Genomic DNA, 12,955 nt, shown 5'->3' with positions numbered 1-12,955 from the left:
TTTTTAAGATGAGACTGGATGTGGCACTTAGTGCCATGGTCTGGTAACCACGGTGGTGTTGGATCAAGGGTTGTACTTGATGATCTCAGAGGTCTTTTCCAACCAGGTTGATTCTATGATTCTATGAATACAGAAATTATGGGTAAAAAAAATCAGAGTAGATCCATTAGATGAACAGGCTGCCCTCTAATGAGATGGATCCAGAAAATGTATCTGTCCAGCCTTAACGGCCTGCTTCATAAATAAAATAAAAATGATACATAAAAAAATTTTAAAAAGTGAACTAGAAATTTTAGAGTAGCACACTTTTTTTTTTTTTTTTTACATTTTTCAGATAATTTCAGACAATTTCAGATAATTTCCAGGAGCATGGCTCAAATCAATATGAATTTCCATAATGAGCACTTTTGCTGTATCCTAAATTTGCAAATCATGTAGCAATATTAAACACCAAAATATAAAGAAACTCACAATGAAATATTTTTATTTTGTTAAAATAATACTGATAAAAAAAATGTGCTCCAAGCTATAAATTGCAGTTTAGATGTAGCATAACAATTTTAGAACATCTGTCTCATTTGACAAAGTACAAGCATTGTAGCACTCTAACATGAGTACAGTGGCTGATTTAGCTTAGAACAACTGGAAAAATACACATAACAGCAAATTTTCAGGTAGTGAAAAAATGTGAATATACTAGTAAAACCTTCTGGGTGTCAATCAGGCCATTTTGCATTTTACAACATCACCAACCATTGCTTGTGTTTCCAGTCTATTCAACAGACAACATTTCTGAGACAACTGAGCCCGAGACAGACATGACATTGAAGCAGAGCAAGGCCCGAGAAGCGAATGTGATATAGCAGAACAAGAATTAGAGAGTTAATTTAGAATCCATGCTCTGAGCAAAGCATAGAGAACTAAGCCTTAGGAACAGCGGAGATAATAACTCATTAATGAATGCAGGACACATTGACACAAAGGACATAAAGTAAGTACACAGGAAAACAGAGAGAACCAAAAATGCTAACATACACATAAAATAGGCATATGGAGGGGAGACAGAGGAAGATAAGGAAAAAGAGATGAGCCAAGGCCTAGGTACTCTTGCCAAATATCAGGAACTTCTGCCAAATGCACAAGGAAACCACCCAAAGTAGGGAAAGGTCGAAAGTTTATGGCGATGAAGAGTAGGAAAAAGACCCTTCAGGAGGCCAAAGAACAGGGACTGCCACCAAGTTTCTCCCCAAATTGAAGGCTGCGCCCCTAACTCTGTCTTAACTCCGCCTGTTATGAATATTAAAACTAGATGTTGCAATATTATGAATATTCATGTATAATGATGCAATCGCTTAGCAAAAAATGTATAAAAGGATCCAGTTGTTCACTACTACTTTGGAGCTCTTTTGTCCAGCGCCAGCTGGGAGCTTCCCCAACGTTGTATTGCAATAAATGCCTCGCTACTCAAAGACCTAAACTCTGTCTCTGAGTGGTTTCTTCATGCCTGTTTGGGGCATAAAATTGCCATCAACATGTTATATTATTTTGTGCTGAAAGAGTGGCAGATTCTAATTCTCTCTGTCATCTGCCTCTCAGGAAGGAGGAACTAGATGCTGCTTTTCATTTTGACATCATCACTTTTGCTGCAACTCCAGTTTCTTTGACACACAGAAAAACAACTTGTCTATATTTAGAGCTGGAGTTGAAACCACCACGAATTCTGCTTTCCCTAAGCTTCAGAAGTGATTACTCTGCATCTTTTTGCGTGGTTTAAATGCTGGGCACCTGAATAACACACCAGACTATCCCCAAATTCTCATGCAAGGGTGTGGAGATTGCCACTCTCTTTTCTTACTTAAATACAATGCTTCATTCAAAGACCCTTTAGTTTTTTAAGTTTCCAGGTTCTAAACTGTAATCATCCCTTCATTAAAAATAAACAAAACCAAGAACAATTTATTCGGCCAACCACCATGTTTGTTGCACTACGGTAGTTACTTGGCACAGTATCAATAAATGGCCACTTGTAGTGGGACAGATGGAATTCTGCTTGTGGAAGGAAGTCATAGTTTAATGGTACAAACCTTTATCTCTCTATTATGCTTTCAGAGCAAGATGAAGTTTTATATTCCCAGCAATTATGCCTTTGGAATGAAATGAATTTTTAAAAATAAAAGGGAAATGATAAAAATGAGGGAACTGGGTAAAGAAACACAGCGATTTTAGGTATTTGTTTACTTCCTTGCATGCCACTCTGCCTCTGAAAACAAAGTGGGGAAGTAAACATAAAAGGGAGGCATCATTTGTATCCATGATAATGACTATGTGCTAGCCAGGAAGAAGAAATGAGCATGGAATGGCTGTAATATCTGCCATGTGATATGTATACATCTGACTATCTGAGACTGTATTAAAGTGAGTGGATTATTTGTGATATAGATACATTTATTACCTTTAAACAGCTCAGGAAAAATCAACATCTTTTTTCCACTCAAACTTTATCAACACTGAACAAGCAGCAAATAAATTTTGAAAGCACTGTCTTTTCCTAAGGTGGTACATATGATGAAAAGAAATATCCTAAACAGAGCTTTAATGGTTGTCATCTGCCATCGGAAAAGATAATGACTTCCAAATGCTGCCAAGGCTTGCATATAGTTAAGTAGGAATGATGAACATCAGTTTCACGACAGTTTTTGCAAAAGATACATTGTTTGTGTTTCTTAGTTTGTTCATCCACTGCATCATTTCTCATGACCAACCTTCTCCCTTGGTGTAACGAACAGAGTGGCACCAGAGGGTTTATCTAAAAAGAAAATCAGTGTTTTCCTGATCAGATGAATCCTGAGGAGACAGTATATTAAATATTTGCTCTTGTTCTGTCTGCACTGGTGTGAGCAGAGCCTTGCCTTCTAATAAATAAATATAACAATATTCTAATAGTGGATCTACTGTCCCCAAAGAATTGCATCACAGGGGTTAGTGTAAAGGTGGTGGCAGTGAGGAGGTAACAGAGAAAGGAAAACTTATCAGATTACATCCTCGTGAAGTACAGGAACTGAAATGTCTAACCCACTATTATTAGACATGATGCTCAGCATGAAGTTACGTCTGAAATCAGACTAATGGATGAGAAAAAAGGAGTGATTTTTCTATGCCAGATATGCCACCAAACCCGTGGTGGATACCTGAAAGGGAGTCCCTGTCACCAAGCTGGTAAAAAGGACCCATTTAAAATATTCTTTATATGCAAAATAATTTAGCATTACAGATTTCCAGTCAAATGATTGCAAAGTGATGCCAGAAGCATGTTCTGAAACTGACACCCCAATATTAGCTGAGAAAGTATTTTTGTGACCATTCTCTCTGTTGAAGAGTTCCTCTCTCTGGAGCCATTTATTGAGCAAACACACATGATATAATAGGACATCATCTGATCAAAGTTGGATACCTGACTTTGGAGTATGAGAATCATAAACTTGCTTACGGTCTATCTGGTCTGCAAACACTTCCCCATAGATCATCCAATAAGGCATGTAAAAAATATTTTTCGCCAGCTTCCACGAAGGCTCCTCATTGGGGAAGAGAATAGCCTGTCTTGCCACACCAAAGCTCATCAAAACCACCAACATGATGATGACAAAGTACATCATGTCTATCATCTGAATGTAATGAGAAGAAAAGACAGAGAAAGAGAGAGAGGATAAGAATTAGAGAAATTTATTTGTCCATATTCTTATTATTATGCACTGCAAAAGAAAAAAGTTTGCGAATCTTAGAAACAGAATTTTCAAAAACAAATTTTGAAAAGCCATTCTCCCTTTTACACATAAAAAATTTCGTTTTCAAAGAAGTGAAGGGGTATTATTGTGTCCTTGGTTTTACCTAGTGTTGCTTTTAAGAACAATTCAAATGTTATGAATAGGCTTGAAAATGCAAGGTGCCATCTGGTCACATCAGTTGCCTCAACAAGAATATAGGTTCAGTGAGATCAGCAGCCTGGTCTGGGCAAGGGTGGTGAGATGATGTATTGTTTATAGGCACCGAGAGGCAAAAGGACTGACATGGATAATTTTATTCACTGACAGTCATTGTCTTGGAGCAAACGGAGCTGCGACTAACATAAGGAGTAACGGGTGGCAGAACAGTCTGTTGCTGCAGCGTAAGGGACACCATGACGGTAACCAGTGAGAAAGGAAATCTGTGATACTGGCTGGGCTAGAAATCGGCTTGGTGGGAGAGTCTGACAAATGCCATATTAAAAAAAAAAAAAGCATATAACAGGCAGTGAACTCTGTTCTTCTTTATTGTTGAGGGTCTCATTAGCATATGAACAAGATTAACTAGTGCTTGCAAACAGTACCCACCCATTCAAATTGTTCCTGAAAAAAGTGGGACAGTTGCTGAATAGAGTCTGAGGATTAGAAGAGGCACTGTGCTAGAAAGACCCTCAAGAGGGCAGAACAATGGGCATCCAGCAGGTACAGCAGAGATGCTTTATTACCTAAAGTAAATGTGAAAAAAATTGGGAGTCCTTAAAGTCCCTAGTAAGATCCCTTTAATTCTTTTACTTACAGGCTCATTTATAAAGCTTTGCTCTGTAGACTTGTTGCAACAGAACTGTTTTTCACAGCTTTGGACATTAACTTTTGCCTCTGGTCGAAACTCAACCTAAAACTCCTCTGAATCTTATGAGTTTTAATCCCTTCAGTCTTCGCATTTTCTGGCTCAGCTGAATTCAGCCTTACACAAGAGAGGTGTGCAACCAACCTGCACCTCAGCTGGTGGCCTTATTGCTCCATGTGGGACCTGCTGTAGCTCCAGAGCAGGGCTGCTCATGACAAGAGCTGGTGGAAGAGGGACATAGTTGCAGCAGATGGATCTGGCACTGCTGCAGGGGTTCTTCAATTTTAAACAAAAGGAGCGAGACCTGAGGTCAAAGTAACACTATGAAAGTATCTAACAGAGAAAAGAGAGTGTTACAGAGTAGCAAGGAGAAAAAAAGGTATTCTCATGTTTACTGAGAGAGAGGCACCTGCAGGGCAGGGGTCTGGTAGGAGAGACTCAGGAAGCTGGAAAGAAGGAACTGAGAACAAGTGAAAAAAAGCAGGGGAAAGAAAAGTCTTGAAGGCCATAAAAATGCAGAAAAGAAAGAAAGAAAAAAACCTTGGGGATATGAGAGAGGAATTAAAGAAATTAAAGAATTAAGAAGGAATTAAAAACCAGTGAAGTCAATCACCAACATTCCTATCATATTCAGGGCATTAATCTTTCAAGAAAATACTCTTCAAAAGAGGAATTCCAGATCATTGTACTTCAGAAAGCAGTCTGAAATGGGAAAGCTGCATAATCATATTTTAGTTCTTACTGCTTTTAGGGATGGAATCTGGAGGTGAAATCTGATTCCTCCTTTCTTGTCTGATCAGACATTGTTTCAGATAGAAATATACAACATGATACATGTAATATAATGCCTACTTTAAAATGTCTGCAAAAAAAGAAACATAATGAGTATTTTGTGGCAATTTAAGACCATATCCTAAATGCTGTTTTTGATCAGGATTCACACAGGTTTGACTTCATGTTGCGACAAATAAAATTTTCAGTGCCATTCTCCATTAAAGATCCACATTAGCTTTTCCCTCCTTCAACTGGGTATCTTCTAAACCCTCAGTAACTTGTCTAAAATACAATTAAATAGATGGGCAAGTTTCCCTTTAGCCTGTGGGGTCAAACTACAACTGCTATTTTAATAAGGCAATGGCCATTTCAATTGTTCTGAAGAACTTGTTAGTCATCTATTTAAAAAACTGATAAAACAAGGAACTGTTCGTACAGTTTTATGAATCAGCTGGCTCTATTTGCTCTTCTGTATTTGCAGAAAAGCTAAGAAAATGTAGACATTTCCACACATTCAAGGAACTGATATATCTGATTCTCTTGACATTCCACAGTGATGTCATTTCATTCCTGAATAAAAGGGAAGTAAACCTATCACTTGTGCAGAGATTAGAAAAGCACATTATAACAAACATATTCTGTTACTGAAATTAGCATAATAATAAACTTGTTCGCTCAGTTTCCTCCTCGTATCTTCAACTTTGCTTTAACCTATTGCTTTAAAACCCCTCAAGACCTATTCCTGCCCCTTGCTTAACCTTGCTTGCATATTTTTGTTCACAGTGCCCAGACGTAAAACTTTTTACAGCTATTTTGTCATCTGCAATGTAGAGGCTGATGAAGAGAAAGTTCCTTAACACTGGAAAGATAGAAAGAGCCATCATCTAGAAAAAAAGTTCAGGTGTTAAATATGGTCTGTTGAGGACCTCAGTACAGTGATGGGCTAACTCTGTAGAAATATGTATAAGCCAGCTTGATGTTCTTCATAGTACTGAATGGACCTTAAAAGACCATTCAGAAGACAGAACTCAAGGAAGTAAACAGACGTGATTTAAACAAAACTACACAAGGGAGCCCATTGCAGTCTGGATTCAGCAAGTGCAACTCCCAGGGAAGTCTGTGCATGAGTTGGACATTGCACAAGAGAATAAGTGGGTCAGAAAATAGATGTGAGAGGCTAATTTGTGTAACTCGAGCCAGTTGGGCATTACATGTGTGGGGAAAGGGGATGTGTCAAAGTTGCTGAGTGCATGGAAAGTTGGACGAAGTATGAAAATCAAGTAACAGGAAGGCAAAAATTAGAAGAATTTCCTTCCTTTAACAGTTGCCCACACCTTCAGAATATGTCAACAGTTAAATTCCACACCCTTTAAGTGTGTGCTGAGCCTACAGAGGCCAGTGATTTTCCTGCATTTGTTTCCCATAGAAAGTGGAGTGAGGTTTGATTTGTTGTCATATGTAAGAATGACAAAGGAATGAAAGTTCCATTTATTTAAATCACTTCCTTTCTGTGTTGACTCCAGGAGAAAAATAAACCACTTTTTATACTTCTGGTGGAGGTGGGCTCCTAGAAGCCATTATAACACTGACTACTAGAAGTTTGTTATTCATGGCCACTCTTTATTATTAAACTGATGCTCACATTGCCTGTGTTAGCACCACAGCTCTTAAACTTTTAGTGCATGTAGCTGTGAAAACTGAAACAGAGTGTAAAGGTAGTTGGTTTTTTTTGGAAGTTTTATACACCATGTATTTTGTACTGATAGAGAGACATAGTCTAAATGGGGCAGGGAAGAAACATGATAAGACAGTGATTTCCTTTTGATTTTTGTTCCTTTCTTGGGTGCTTCTGTCCTTTCACAGTTACCTCCAACAAAAACTGTTGAGTGTTTTGACCTCCGTATTCCGGAGCTCTGAAAAACCTCAGGTCAACATCCTATTGTTTCCTTGAAGGAAGAACATTTCAAAATCCTGTTTAGAGGACATAACAATTCAACACTCATTTTCTTTTGTATTTTCTGTTTTGCCCCTATCTCTCTCTTTATTTTTTTTTCAGTAAGCTGTTCTTTCTTTGTCAAACCCACTATGGTGGGTTTGCAGTTGAAAGCTGGTAAATTGAGGGGATAAGACAAGGATTGTCTGGTCACCTGTTGAGTAGGTAGTGTAACTGGACATATAATTCACATTTCAGTTTTAGATATGCTCCCTGAGCTTGTTGTGACTAATGTAAGACCAAGGAAGGACTGTAGTCCATGCACTCATATATGCACCTTTTTCCTACGATGGTGAGGATGGATGAATCTTTTCTTCGAGGCCCATTGTAAGACAAAACAGACAGCCTGTTTGGACTTTCTGATTATTGCCCACATACCACTCAGACAGCAGTAGTATTTCCATTTAGAAGACCTAATATTCTGTTTACTTTTTTAACCAAATGCACAGCTTCAAGGGGCCTTTATTCTATTTAAAACATGAACACATATTAGCTACATGTGCAAGTATTCAAATATCAGGGATACGTGCATGTGTGTCTCTAAATTCAGCCGTTTTCTTTAATTCAAACGAGCAAAATGCTGCTTTAATGCAACATTTCTATTGAAACATAAAAAGCCAAAAAGTCAAAAGTTATGCATGAGGGAGCAAAACTCGGTTGGTTAGAGTGTGGTGCAAATAACATCAAGGTTGTGGGTTTGATCTCCGTATGAGCCATTCACTTAAGAGCTGGACTCGATGACTGATCCTTGTGGGTCCTGTCCAACTCAGAAGCTTCTGTAAGTCTGTGATTCTGTAAAATATCTCTTGGTTCCTCCTGTATGCAACCACTATTACATAAGCTATTCATATTACTGCCATGGTGTAAACATGTGATGTGGCCAGGGGACAGACGCTGCACTTATGCAAATGGATTTATCATCTCATAAGGACACACCTGAACTTGAAAGATGGAAGAGCATATAGGTATGGAGCAAACTATAGAAAGGTTGGTCTCAGTCATAACCATTATGCTTTTGAAGACACCACAAAAATTACAACACATTGTCTTTGAGAGTCTCAAGGTACTAAACAGCTGAACACTTTTTTTTTCCAACCTTAACAAACCACTTTCCTTTACAACTACCATTCTCCCTCTGCACTTTCTGCAAATGAGGCACAGAGGTATAGGATGGATGGCTCTGTTGTTGAAGAGAGATCTCAGAGAAAGACAAACAGTACATCACTTATCAGGATAGAAAGAGTCTAATACTGAATTCTGGGGGTCTGTGCTGAGGTTTTGGTTTAATAAGGCATTATCTTACATGAAAATACTAATGTTTAAAAAAAATACAGATAAAACTGCAGCAATGTCATTGGCCACAGATATTGAATCAAGAACATGCTGGTAAAACCCAGAAGTACACCAACTTCTCTTACCATTTTCCCAATCATCATAACATATGGTCCCAAATACTTGTTTACTCCGAAGATGTCTAATAACCGTATATACCAGTAAATGATGTTAACACAGTATATCACTCGTCCATCGCTCCGGAGTGGAAGATCTTGCAGACGGAGCACCATCCCAACAGAGAACAGGAGGATAGCTATAAGGTCAGTAACATTCCAGTACTCTTGGAGCCAAACTTTTACTTTTTGTAACAGTTTCCCAGGCTCGGACATCAATATCTGAAGGACAGAGGAAATGGAGAAGAAAGGACACGAGCTGTTTGAATGTAAGCTTGAAGAAATCTGTAGTAAACAGACAGATATGCCACACAGGCCAATATCTCATGTACTCTCTGATTTCTTTTTCAAAAATCTTCCATTTCAACCACTGTTAGCATGTATCTATGTGCAAGATACTTCAAAGGACAAAGTGCTCACCTGGCCTAAAACCCTCGTGAAACTGGAAGAAATATATGTATATATTTCTCTTTTTCAAATTTATTAACACTACTTAGAGTCTTGGAATAGACGGAGAAATATAGAAGGATATTTCATCAGAAAATTCACATTTAAAGAAGGTGTAGATTTAAAGAAAATTATTCTAAAATATATATAAAATGGCCAATAATAACCATAAAGATCTGCATCATAAATTTAATCTACAGAGATACTAGCTATTACTTGGACGTGTTTTTGGAAAATAAGTTCCACAGCCAGCAATACAGTTCAAAAAAATAATTAATCTTACCTTATGAAATTATCATCATTCTATTTGCAAGATCATTAGTGAAACTTGATTGTTTTCCCGAATTCCTCATAAAACTATTCCTTAAGTGATGTCTATGAATAAGTTCTAGCTTTTAGTGAGTTAACAAGCTGTTGGTTTTAATTTTCTATATTTAGCTGAAGAACATTTGAGCAAACTCATACAGTTCCTTAAAAACTACAAATGCCACCTTACAGTTTTCTTATAATTAATCTTCAGAATGAATTTTAGGCTCACCTGTGAGCCTCCAACATCTACTTCAAAATCCATTGTGACAAAAGTTCTTGAAAAACTTTTGTAGAAAGGACATTTTGGGGTGAATGATTAGATGAAAACATGGCACACACAGTTCCTATCTGCAGCCTTCCACCTACTGAGGCAGTGGTGGATTTTCTCCATCAGTGTTGCACAGTCCTTGTGTGGCTATTGCCTCTGTTTTCCTTTTTCCTTTGGTTAGCGAAGTATATTCATAGGCCTCTCAAGCAGTATCTTTTCTCTGTTCTTTTTCTTTATAAAGTAGAGTTTACAGTTCAGTGTCTGAAATCCGTCTTTGAAGCCTAAGTGGCTGTTGCAAGTCCATTTTTAGTCTAGTGCTCAAAAGCATTTATTTCAGAAAAATATGAACATAACTGGTAACAGATTCAGCCCAAGGGTACAAATGTGCTGTTTCAGCTGATGTCAATGGGACTTGCACCCACTCCCATTAGGGCTGAACTGGGCTGCTGGTGTCACTGTGGTACATTTGGCCAAGTGAAAGGGCACAGCATCAGCTGCAAGAGGGAGAGACCAAGAGGGGCAGGGACAGCACAGCCACTTCATTCTGTCTATAGGTTGAGTTCCACCTTAAATGCTCTGTCTCTGCTCTGTGTTTCTGCATTCACATCTTTAGGGAGATGTGTGTTATGGCTTGCAGTAATTAGCAGAAAAATTTCAATATTAAAAGAGAAAAATACTATTAGAAATGTGCTGTAGTATTCAGTGTGGACCTAGATTTTCTCCCAGCTATGGGTCATTTTATTTAAAGCCCTTGCATAAGACACTTGGATGGACAGAACAGCTGAAATTTTGAATGAAATCTATTTGTGGTGAGGTGGGTATCTGAACATGGGCTTTTCAGTTGTCATGCTATCACCATGTCTCTGTGTCCATTCTATTTAACCATATCCACTTTTCCTCTCCCTGAAACATACATCAGTTTCTGAGCCACATTTCAAGGAATTTAGCTGACCTTTAAGATTTTTCAGAAGACCACCCTGTACTTGTGACTGCTATTAAATATGCATCACACTGAAATATGAACATGGAAATTCTGTGGGAGAAAAAGGAAGGAAGGAAGTAAATAAGGAAGAAAGGAAGGAAGGAGAGAAAGACAAAAGAAAGCAATTGTTCATTTTAAAATGGCTGAAGATAATTTTTTTTTACTGCTGGTTTTTTAACAATCCATCTGCCTTTCGAAGAAAAAAAGGACAATTGTATGATAAGCTTGTTCATAAAAAAATATCCTGAGAAAAATAATAAAACCAGATACTAAAATTAAGAAGAAAAACAAACAACAAACCAAACCCCTTGCTTTTTCCTTTTTTATTCTCTCTTGGTTGGGATGATTTTACCTCTCTCATCTTCTCTATTCCCAGAGTAAAAATATATGAGATGACAATCCATTCCTGTATAGATGGCCAGCGATCCATCTTCACTAACACTATATAATTGAACAGCATCAAGTAGCCTATGTATGCCAGCTGTAAAGAAACAAAAAGAACATTAACAGTTGCTATATTTATACAACTGAGCCAGTTTCTTCATTTGATATTCCTGATTCTACTGTAACCAGAGTTAAACAGACAAAAGATCAATAAGACAGTGTTCTGGGTTGTCTCAAAAAATTCACATCAGTGTAGGATGTCCAAAATACAGTCACAAATGTCCTCTCCTCCAGCTACATCTGTTTCCTCAACAAAACTGTATTAATGCAGTTCCCCTGGATCATCCACAGTTAGATGGGAATTCTAATAACACTATGTCAACTACCAAATTAAGTTACTTATGTGAAGATTTCTTCCTCATCTGTTTCTAACAGCCTTTACTTCTCTAACACTTCTCCTCTGTGTTTTTTTCCTCTGTTCACCTAGTCTAGGCTGACTCTGGAATTTCAAATCCTTTTTGCCCAAGGTTTAGAGGTTTTCCATGCTGGTGTAGTACTGACCTAAATCGTACAATGTTTCCTCCCCAAAACACCCAGGCATAGCCATGCATTCATTTACCTTGTATTTTTTGCAAGTTTTAAAGTGTGAATGCTTTGCTTTTCCTCCTCTAATATATCCACCTTCCAGCCTAATTTTTGATTCAGTGGGAAGTGTGAATTAAGTTTTAATTTCTTTCTCCTTTCTTTTGACACACTGAATGTAATTAAATGGTCAGTCAAAAAAAAGAGAAGACAGGCAAATGAAATCACCAACTTTATCAAACTCAGAGAAATCCAACTGTCACACTAGAGCACGGACTGTAGCATGAGTGTGGCTGGGATCTGTGGTGGCCAAAATCCATCTACCTGACTACATTGTCTTTCAAACAGCAGCCCTACAAGAAAACATATCTGAAGCCAAATTTAAATCAGAGAAAAGGTGACTCAGTTCTGTGCATGAACATTTAGTCACTGTGGCAGAAATCTGTATTCCATACATTTGTATTTTAATTCAGTTCTTCTCTCTGAACTGTGTGTTACTCATATCTGTTGTAGACTTGGGGTCAGATGTAAAATGAAACAACCATAGAGGGCCTTGAGACTTTTGGGTAGGATTATTTCAGTGTTCAGCACATCACAGAATAGAATTTATAGTCCTACTGTATTAGCTAGAGAATATTACTTCAGTTCTCTGTAAAAGGATTTTGGCTTTTGTTCCAGTGGCTGGTTGAGAACACTCAAGAGAATTCTTTCTATTGCCCATAACTATCAGTATAGAGAAGCCAGACAGTTGGAGCACTACTTCTTGTCTACATAAAACAGCGGGGGAAATGATCTCACTTGTTTTTTACTTTGTTAGAGATGTTGAATTGCAACACTCAGGTCTACAGACTGATCTTCCCCTAACACTCCTAAAAGAAATGGAGAGTAATGTTGACTTAGTCAGCATCTAGAGTTACATCTGAGTCAGCAGAAACTCTGTCTGGGCAGGCAGAACTGAACACATGCCTCCCTAGCTGAAATAACACCTTCTAATATAGCACAAAAAGTCAGGTGATGCTGTTACCTAATATGCCTCCTTTTAGACCTTATTGATTACTAATTATCAGAAAATCTAATTTGGTCTGATTCAGCAGCCTTTGGTGAGAATTAGCAGTGAGTGTGGCCAAAGAAAAGGGACATTA

General features: G+C 37.9%; 1 protein-coding gene across 5 annotated transcripts in view; it reads right to left on the bottom strand.

The window, feature by feature from the left end:
* The window catches only part of TRPM3 (transient receptor potential cation channel subfamily M member 3), a 386,166-nt gene that overhangs the window by 16,942 nt on the left and 356,269 nt on the right, over positions 1 to 12,955 (bottom strand). For all 5 annotated transcript variants that reach the window (XM_027752172.2, XM_039384840.1, XM_039384841.1 and 2 more), the window contains 3 exons: positions 11,200 to 11,328; positions 8,812 to 9,063; positions 3,488 to 3,662 (listed from right to left, as the gene is read on the bottom strand). In XM_027752172.2, coding sequence (XP_027607973.1) covers positions 3,488 to 3,662; positions 8,812 to 9,063; positions 11,200 to 11,328 — 556 coding nt within the window. The remainder of the gene's footprint in view (positions 1 to 3,487; positions 3,663 to 8,811; positions 9,064 to 11,199; positions 11,329 to 12,955) is intronic.

This window comes from Pipra filicauda, unplaced genomic scaffold (assembly GCF_003945595.2).
Source record: "Pipra filicauda isolate LSUMZ 115617 unplaced genomic scaffold, ASM394559v2 scaffold37_size4185640_pilon, whole genome shotgun sequence".
Classification (NCBI taxonomy): Eukaryota; Metazoa; Chordata; class Aves; order Passeriformes; family Pipridae; genus Pipra; species Pipra filicauda.
The sequence above is the reverse complement of the archived record's forward strand: the minus strand, read 5'-3'. Positions and strand labels throughout refer to the sequence as shown.